The 8,304-nt window shown below is 59.9% G+C and overlaps 2 protein-coding genes across 3 annotated transcripts in view; both read right to left on the bottom strand.

Annotated features, from left to right (window-relative positions):
- Positions 1-3,170, bottom strand: part of TNNI1 (troponin I1, slow skeletal type) — a 3,471-nt gene extending 301 nt beyond the window's left edge. Inside the window, exons 1-7 of the mRNA XM_065747474.1 lie at positions 3,102-3,170; positions 2,968-3,009; positions 2,436-2,567; positions 2,262-2,351; positions 1,659-1,835; positions 139-249; positions 1-46 (exon numbers count right to left, since the gene is read on the bottom strand). The exon at positions 1-46 is cut by the window's left edge and continues 301 nt beyond it. Of these exons, the coding sequence (XP_065603546.1) occupies positions 142-249; positions 1,659-1,835; positions 2,262-2,351; positions 2,436-2,567; positions 2,968-3,009; positions 3,102-3,155 (603 nt within the window). The 5' untranslated portion in view covers positions 3,156-3,170 and the 3' untranslated portion in view covers positions 1-46; positions 139-141. The remainder of the gene's footprint in view (positions 47-138; positions 250-1,658; positions 1,836-2,261; positions 2,352-2,435; positions 2,568-2,967; positions 3,010-3,101) is intronic.
- The window catches only part of PHLDA3 (pleckstrin homology like domain family A member 3), a 135,137-nt gene that overhangs the window by 126,289 nt on the left and 544 nt on the right, over positions 1-8,304 (bottom strand). Inside the window, exon 2 of one of the 2 annotated variants that reach the window (XR_010622879.1) lies at positions 7,816-8,087. Coding sequence is in view for 1 of the 2 variants with exons in the window: in XM_065747476.1 (XP_065603548.1) it covers positions 7,966-8,087 (122 nt within the window). In the remaining variant the exon portion in view is untranslated. Of the gene's footprint in view, positions 1-7,687; positions 8,088-8,304 lie in introns of those variants that run through there. The other variant, XM_065747476.1, reaches the window with a different exon arrangement.

The following is an 8,304-nucleotide window of genomic DNA, read 5'->3' as shown; positions in this document are numbered from 1 at the left end:
AGGGGGCAGCCAGAAGGGCTGGGGATGTTCTTCTGTCCTGGTGCTCCTGTGGGAGAGAAACAGAGCAGTGTGGCAGAAGAGGAGTTTCTCAACAAGCGGCCCAAGGAGCTGGGATCCCAGCGGGGGTCACACCCGCACCTCTCACTGTCCCGTGGGGGACTTGGCAGCGTCGAACATCTTCTTCCGCCCCTCCATCCCCGACATGGCCTCCACGTTCTTGCGCCAATCCCCCACCTCCACGGGGCGCTCCTGCCAGGGGGAACAGGGACAGCAGGGACAGGGGTTGGGAACAGAGCACTGGCAGCCCCACAGATCCCCACCCCATTGTGCAGAGCTCTGCGCAGGGCCAGCTGCTGCCCCACTGCAAATGCCCTCTTCACCAGAGCTCTGCACTGAGTGCATGGACGTGGGACTGGCCAAGGGGATGGTGAGCTGCAGCACGGAGCTCTGGATGCATGAGGCTTCCTCCCCAAAGAGGTGTGAGAATCCCAGATCTCTTTAGGAGGATGAAGGCAGTGTGGACTTGCTCCAGTTCTACACGTGCACACCGAGTGCAAGCAGAACCACTTTCTGTGCAAGGAGAGCTCATCTTGGATGGGACTGGGAGTGCTGGAGGTGCAGGGAGAGCCCAGGAGAACAGAATGGGGAGGTGGCACCCTGGGAGCGTGCCCAGGCATCAGCTCTGCCAGCCCACAGGCATTCATAGATTACAAGCCGTGCTCCGAAATCCTCCCACAGCATCTAAAATAAACTCAGATCTGATCACCACCTGGCGTCGAGACCTGTAAGTGCAATTTTCTGTCCAAAGGGCTGAAAATGCATCCTACTAGCAACAAGGGGGGAAAAGTGAAAGGGAGAAACGAACAGAAAATTGAGGTTCTTGTGCAAACTGCTGAGCTGGGACCAAGGGGTAAAACACAGTGATCTTTGAGGAGAGGCACTGGGATCGCAGCACGACTCATCCAGGAGGAATCTCGATGTCCCAGCATTGCTGCTGCTCCAGAGAGGACCAAAAAGTTGCAATGAGGCACTGAAAAAAAGTCCTCCCAGACTCTCTGGGGTTGTCAAAGCACTCTGCGTGGCACTGCCAGGATGGTCTGAGCTGAAAGACAGCACTGCATGTCTCACTGTGGCTCTGAAGCACCAGGAGGGCCCAAAGCAAGGAGTCAAGGCAAGAAAGTCCCAGTGCAATGCCAGGACTCACTCCTTCTCTTATCTGCAAAGGTGCAGTGAGCTGGGCTGCCCAGCTCCTGCCAAGTGTGTTCGCTGCGTTGGCTCTCTCCTATCTAATCTGGGCCTGGGAGTCTCCTGGGTGTATTGTGGCTGGGTTTGCAACAAATCAGAGCTCTCCTTGCCCTCGGGAAGACCAAAGACCAAACTCTCTGCATCTGCAGCTCAACAGATGCAGCAAGGGAGCTGCATCATCCCAGCTGGACAGGTCCCTCAAGCTCAAGAGGGAAACATATCACTGAGGCAACCTCAGGTCTCCACTGCCATCGTCTCCCAGTTACCTTGCCCTCTCCAACTGCTCCCAGGTGGTCCTACAATCCACGCAGTGAGCACGACCTGTTATTTCTGAGTCATTTGAGCCATGAGGACAGTCCTCAGAAGCTGAAGAACGGCAAGGACAGCCCTGGGAGGTCCCTCCATCTACCCACCTTCTCCGTGTCCTCCTTCTTGACGGACTTCAGGTTGGCTCTCAGGTCCATGGACACCTTGTGCTTGGAGCCCAGCAGAGCCCTCAGCATGGCGTCGGCGGAGACGCGGACTCTCCGCAGCGGGGGACGCTTGAACTTCCCTCGCAGGTCGAGCACTTTGAGCTTCAGGTCCTTGATCTGCAGGATGGAGGGGGGGAGGATGCAGAGGTCACTGAATGGAAGCCTTGAATGAGCGCGAGGAAAGGAAGCATGGGTGAAGCAGGAGTCTCTGCTGATCCCAGGTCCTGTCAGAGTCCAAGCTCCTGCCCTTAGGGCCACCTCTCCCTGGGCTCAGAGCTGCCATTGCCTTGTCCCAGCCCAACTCGATGGCAGCCAGACCACGAGGAGTGCTCAGACCTATGAGGGGTGGTCAGGAGGGTGGGAACGCTGCCCATGGCCCCAGTGAGCAGTCAGAACTCCCTTGTGCCAAGTCAGGTCTGGACCCTTGGGCACTTGTGCAGAGCAAATGCCAACCCCTGGGGCACCCACATCCATGACAGAGCCCAACCAAGCCAACATCTGGGAGAGATTCAGCACAAACAAGCAGCCTGTCCTCCTTCCTACCTCCCTAGTGTTATGGTTGCACTTAGCTTCGATGTCATATCTCTCTTCATCCACAATCTCAACCTTCTCATGCAGCTCCCGGCACAGGTCCTAGGGCCAAGCACAGCACGAGGGAGGTGAGCATCAGCCCCAGTGCTGCAGAGCCATCGCTCCATCGTCGGGGTGGGGACGTACCTGGAGCTGGCTCAGGGAGAGACCACTGGTGTGCAGCGGGGACACGCGCTCGGACAGGTATCTCTCCTTCTCCGACTGTTTGTCCACGATCTCCTGATCCCACTCCTCCTTCGCTTTTGCCAGCATCAAGCTCTGCAGGCACGAGCAGATGGCGGAGGTGGGGATGGGCAGGTCCCCTGGCTCTGGGTGGGATGCTGACCTCAGCGCTTCTCTGCGTGCTTTTCTCTGCTGTGGCAGAGACTTTCCCAGGGGGAGCTCCCAGGGTGGTGCAGCACAGCCCAGGTGCACCAGCACGAGGGCTGTGGGGCTGTGGCTGCAGAGCAGGAGGGCTCAGAGCCTCTCCCACCTTCACGCAGGGGGAAGGGAGGGGAGATTTGCTCTATCAGCCACAGAGCCCACATCAGTGAGGGCTTCTCAGATGAGGTGGGAGCGGGAGCTGCTCCCGTAGTGCTGCTGGTCTCCACTTCTGTCCCACCGACCACGCAGATTCTGCACCACCAAACCCAGGGAGTTTCCAGCCCTTAGGACTCACCTTCAACAGGAGCTTGCGCGAGGCTGTGATCTTGGATTTTCTCTAGGGGAAAGGGGAGGGAAAAGGGTTTGCAAACAAACTCAGAGCAAACACAGAGGAGCACTGAGATCCCTCCCAGAAAGGGAAGCACTCACCTCCCTGCAGGCGGGCGCGTTCGGGCAGGAGCAGTAAAGGAGAGAGCAGAGCATCAGTGAGTGGGAATCAGGAGGTGGCAGTCAGGACATCCCCTTGGGACTGCCATCGGTTTCCCTATCTCTGTGTGCAATGCCTGGCACCTCCAGGGGAGCCCGACCTGCAGGGCTGAGCTCACAGAGACCTCCGGGGGCCTTCAGCCCCCTCTCAAAAAGCCCAAATTCGGTGATTTTATGGTTTCAGGTTCTCTGAGCTAGGGAAGCTGCAAGCTTCCAGTGCGGACATTGAGGTTGCTACGTGTTTTTAGTCCAAGACGGATGATATTTCACAAAGGGGACAGCACAGAGATGCCAAGCACAGCCCGTTCTCCAAGCTGAATCCCGTTAAAACAAAGAAAGCATTTCAATGGGTGTGACTAGGAGAGCCCCGGGGTGGGGAGGGGGCTGGGGAGGGGGGAGGGAGAGCAGTACTACTCACGGCTCCGGCATTGTGGCGTTGGGCCGATCTGAAAACACATCGAGACACAAATAAATAAGTAACGTGCCGAAATAACCGAGTGTGTACGTACAGACGGGATGGTAAATAAATAAACAAAGCAGGAGAGGAGGATGAAACGCCCCACAAAGAGGGGTCCGCTGCCGCCGATGGAGGGGAGCGGCCCTGGGGCTCCGATCCACGCAGATAACCGCTGCCCCACCCCCACTCCTCGGCCTGGGTGGGGATCTGGGGGTCTGGGGGTGCGCAGCAGGGAGCGAGGGGTCACCCACCCCCTCGGATCGGAGCCCTCCAGCATCCAGCCACATTCCCCACGGAGCACTCGCCGTTTCATACTTGAAATGCTCTCAGTAACCCCACGCCCCGGCAGCTGCTGTGCGCGGAGCCCCCGCTGCCCGCTCACAGCGAGAGCCCGGGGGTAGGAAAAGCACCGGGAAAACGCCCATCGAGTCCTCCTTCCCTCTTGGCACCCAAAACGAGGGCGCATCTCAGCAGCCTAAAGCTCTGCTCGTGCTCCTTCGCGCTGAGATGTTCCACCTCCACCACCTCTTTGCACCCCACGATGAATGTGGGGACCATTCTGAACCGCAAAGGGGAAGATTAAGAAGAGTGCCACTGGTCATGGAGAGCTGTCCCCAGGCTGAGCACGGCCGTGTCCGGGCAGCGTCCCCCAGTGTGTCCCCATCCCTCCCTGTGTCCCCACTGCCTCAGAGCTGTGACCTGAAACTCTGCAGCTGGGGGGGAAATGCCACAAATCCCCGCAGGATCCCCATCCCCCCGACCCTGCCAGGCCCTGGGGTTTGTAGGGAATTACGCCAAAAATAGGACTTGTTTTTGTAGCAGAAGTCAGCTGTCGGCCGCCCTCTCACACTTTTTTTGGAGGTTTTTGGGCTGAGGTTGGACCCCAACTGCTCCTTCCTGAGTTCCCTGGAGGGGGTGGAGAACCCTTTGTGTCCCTGCAGACAGCAGCAGCTGGGGGAGCCTCGTGGTATCCCCCTCCTTCCCCCTGGAACAAAGCCATGTCCCGGGAGGAGGGACCCACGCCAGACCCCATCCCAGCGACCTCTACCAAGGGCAACCGAGTTTTAGGGCAAAATAATTCTAATTCGGTTTCCCAGAGGGCAGCTGGGGCTCAGCTGAGCATCGGGATGTGCCTGGTGAGCTCATCTCGGGGATTTTAGGGCTCCAAATGGACCCAGAGCATCTGGAAGAGACTTCACTCCCTGATGGATAACAAGATCAGGATCAGCTCATTTTGCTCCGGCCGTGAAAAGCACAAAAAATTTCATATAACCCCAAATCAGAGAAATCACTGAAGGAAATAACCCCACACATTCAAACCCAGCCAGCCCTGCCATCCCCCACACCCATCCCCCCCTGCTCCCCCCAGAGACCCCGAGCAGCCTCAGAAGGACTCAGTCCACCCCAGAACAATACAGAACACCCACTGCCACGCTGGGGATTGATGGCCCCATACGGACGGAGCTCTCACCATTGGTGCCCACAGCACCTACAGCACAGCACGGCGGGGACCCTCTTACCTGGAGCTGCTGTCTGCTGCCTGCAGAGCTGAGCACTGCGGGGCCCAGCGGCGGAGGGGGAGTGTTAACCCTCAGCCAGCTCACAAGTGGTCGGTAAAAATAGCACAAATCCCCTCTGCAATCCCACTGTGCTGTGACGTGCTGCACACACCTGGGGCACTGCCCCGGGCACACGCATCACATCGCAGTCGGGGTTTGACCCCAATGCACTCAGGGCAATGTCTGTTTGCATGAGGTCCGTGCAGCTCTGCTGCTGCTCTGCCCCGTGTGCACAGATGCACAGCAGTGCCCATGCACTTCCCACCCTGCTCCTGTCCCACACAGCTCTGGCAAACCCTGCAAGGAGGAAAAATGTCGAGGTTGAGGCTCTGCACCGCTTCTCTGTCTGCAGAAAATCTCCTGATTTTATTTTATTGTATGAAGAAAGGGAAACGGGGTGAAGAGCTGACACAGGCACAGCCCATGAGCTGCAGTGATGGACCCACAGCAGTGCTGCCCGTGGGGCTGCGAGAGGAGCGGTGCACACCCCCCACTGATGGGGAAAGGTCCCGGGGAGGGGGCTCCACCGACACACCGTGTGCTTGGGCAGCACTGAGCACAGGTTTGTGGGTCAGGAGCAGCCAGGTCAGGATGCTCAAGTAATTTCCATCCCTGCATGAGTCCTGGTGTTTTGAAACCACTGAAAAGCAGAAAATCAGCCGCTCCCCCCCCCCCCCCAGCCCTGCGAAGCCGGGTGTCCCTGCAGCAGGAGGCTTCGTGCGCCCATGGGGCAGGCAGCACCTGTTCCTGGGATATTTTTAGGGGCAAGTTTAGGAGCAAACAATCCCCAGCGTGCAGCCCAGCGGGGACAATGCGTGGTATTTTAATCCTACATCTATTATGGTCGCAGAGGGACACGCGGTTGCGTGCACGGGGCACTCCTGTTGTTGGGGGAGGGGGGGGTACAGCAGCCCCATGTCCCGCTGGGATGAGCTGCTCCCATCTCCTTCCACCCCAGGACCTGTGCCATGGGGGCCGATGCAGCCGTCCTCCAGCAGGTGTGGGCTTGGTGCCTGTGACAGTGGCATCCCCCTCCTGGCTTCCCCCGTGCGGTGGATCCCAGGCTGCTTTATGGCAGCCCTTTATAAGGCAAGATGCCCGCGGGGCCGTGCCTCCAGCATCTCGCCTTGGGATTGTTCTCTGAGCACAGAGGAGCCAAATTTAGCCGGTGACAAAGGCCCTGCATTCCCCACAGCCCTGCGTGGGGACCGGGGCTCGGGGCACAGCACGGGCGGTTTTGGGATGCCATCAGCTCTGAGCTCAGGTTTCATCCTCTGTAGGGACCTGGGAAGGGGAGGAGGGAAGGGGTAAGGGCTCCCCTCAGCCCCACGCTTTGAGCTGAAGGACCGGCAGCTGCGGGGCCAGAGGGGGCCTGGGCTGTCCCCATCCCTCTGATGTCACGGGGACATCTTGGGTCCCCACCACTGTCTCACACGCAGCGATGAGCTGCCTGGATACACTGGGGAATGCACTGCTTTATGAGATGCTGCCTGCAGTTTTATGAGGTGCCCTCTGAGCTCTTCGTATGTAGGGTGGGAACAGCCTGGAAATCTACAGGGAAGATCAGTTTGAGGTCAAATTTTTTGAATATCCCCCAGCGTTTGGGACACATTGATTGGAAGTGGGGCTGTCCTGGGCTGCCTCCGAGGAGACGGATGACAACACTGAGTTCCCAGAGCTGCGTGGAGAGGTCAGACCCTGGGAATCATTAATGTCGGAGAAGACCTCTGAGATCCCCAAATGCAACCCCAACCCATCCCCACATCCCTCAGTGCCACATCCTTAAGGGGTCGGAGCCCCAGACTCAAGTCATCTGCCCTCTACAAGTGGTTTGGCCACCCCACGCAGAGCTGCTGCCCCTGGCACGGCTTTCCAGCAGTGCCACCGTCCCTCCCCAGACACGGCGCTGGCTTGGCATGGGGCCGGGCCCGAGGGACACGGTGCTGTGCTGTTCCCACGCAGCCAGGCGTGCTCCCAACGGATCTGCGCAGCCTCGGGCTGCAGGGCTCAGGCTCCGGCTTGCGGAGCTCGGCGGCTCCGGGTGCTCGCGCCGGCACAGCCTGTCCGGGCAGAACCCACTGCGAGGGATCCCTTCCCCTGCTGCTGCCATGCCCACAGCGCTGGGCAGCAAGCCCTGGCCCTAACCCTGACCCCAACCCCAGCCCCAGCCCAAGCCACCGTGGGAACACCATGGGACAGAGGGACGGGGGGCTCAGGGCCTGGCTGTGGGATGCTGGCAGATGGAAGGGGGTTTCCATGTACAGTCTGTGAAGCTCTGTGCAGGATTTGTGTTCTCCCATACACTGCGTGGTCCCACAGAACAAAGCAACGAGAGCAAAGCAGCAGAAGGGCGTGTTGGGGGCACACTCAGCACGAGGAGCTGGGGGCCACGCTGTCACATTGCCATCCCCAGGGCCGCATCCAGCGGCACGGCCGCGGCACGGTGACGGAGGGGTCCCCTCTCCAGTCCTTCCACCACGTGGGGTCTCAGGGGGTTCGTGCCCCCATCCACATCCAATGTCCCACGGCTCAGCACCACGCTGCTTCCTTCGGGCTCAGCCTCACCCATCCCATCCCCTGTCCTGCAGGAGGGGCCCAGGGGTCTCCATCAGTCCACCGTGGTCCTGGCCACATCCATCACCTCCAGGCGGTGGCCCCGGCTGTGCCCTTTGCCCCATCGGTCCAAGTGGACTCAGCCGGAGCCCCGCAGCCATGCCCTGGTGCCTCACTGCCCTGCCCCACAGCACTGGGGCTGACACCTGCACCGGCCTTCCTGGGGTGCCCCGAGGGCTCAGTTGCTGGCAGGGATCCCGTTCTCCCCTCCTCCCGCCGAGCTGAGCGCCGTCTCCATCCTGCTCCGGGGACACGGCACGGCCACGCGCTGTCCCGCTGCAGCTGCGTCGTACTGCACCACTGCGGAGAGAAGCACTGCTCACCCACCCGGCCCACGCTGCGCAGGAGCAGCATCAGCCCCCGGGGAGCGCGGGGTCACCCCCACCCCGTGTGCCAAAAGGCAGAGCCCACCCCGTGCCTTTCTCAGGGAGGGACAATATTATGGTGTTACACCTCAATTAGGGTGCAAAGGGGTGAAATCTGGGGAGGGGGCAAGCTGCACCGGGAGGAAGCAGAG

This window comes from Cyrtonyx montezumae, unplaced genomic scaffold (assembly GCF_038088225.1).
Source record: "Cyrtonyx montezumae isolate F1298 unplaced genomic scaffold, pur_monq_1.0 scaffold_45, whole genome shotgun sequence".
Taxonomy (NCBI): domain Eukaryota; kingdom Metazoa; phylum Chordata; class Aves; order Galliformes; family Odontophoridae; genus Cyrtonyx; species Cyrtonyx montezumae.
Note: the sequence above shows the minus strand (reverse complement) of the source record. Positions and strands in the feature narration are given on the sequence as shown.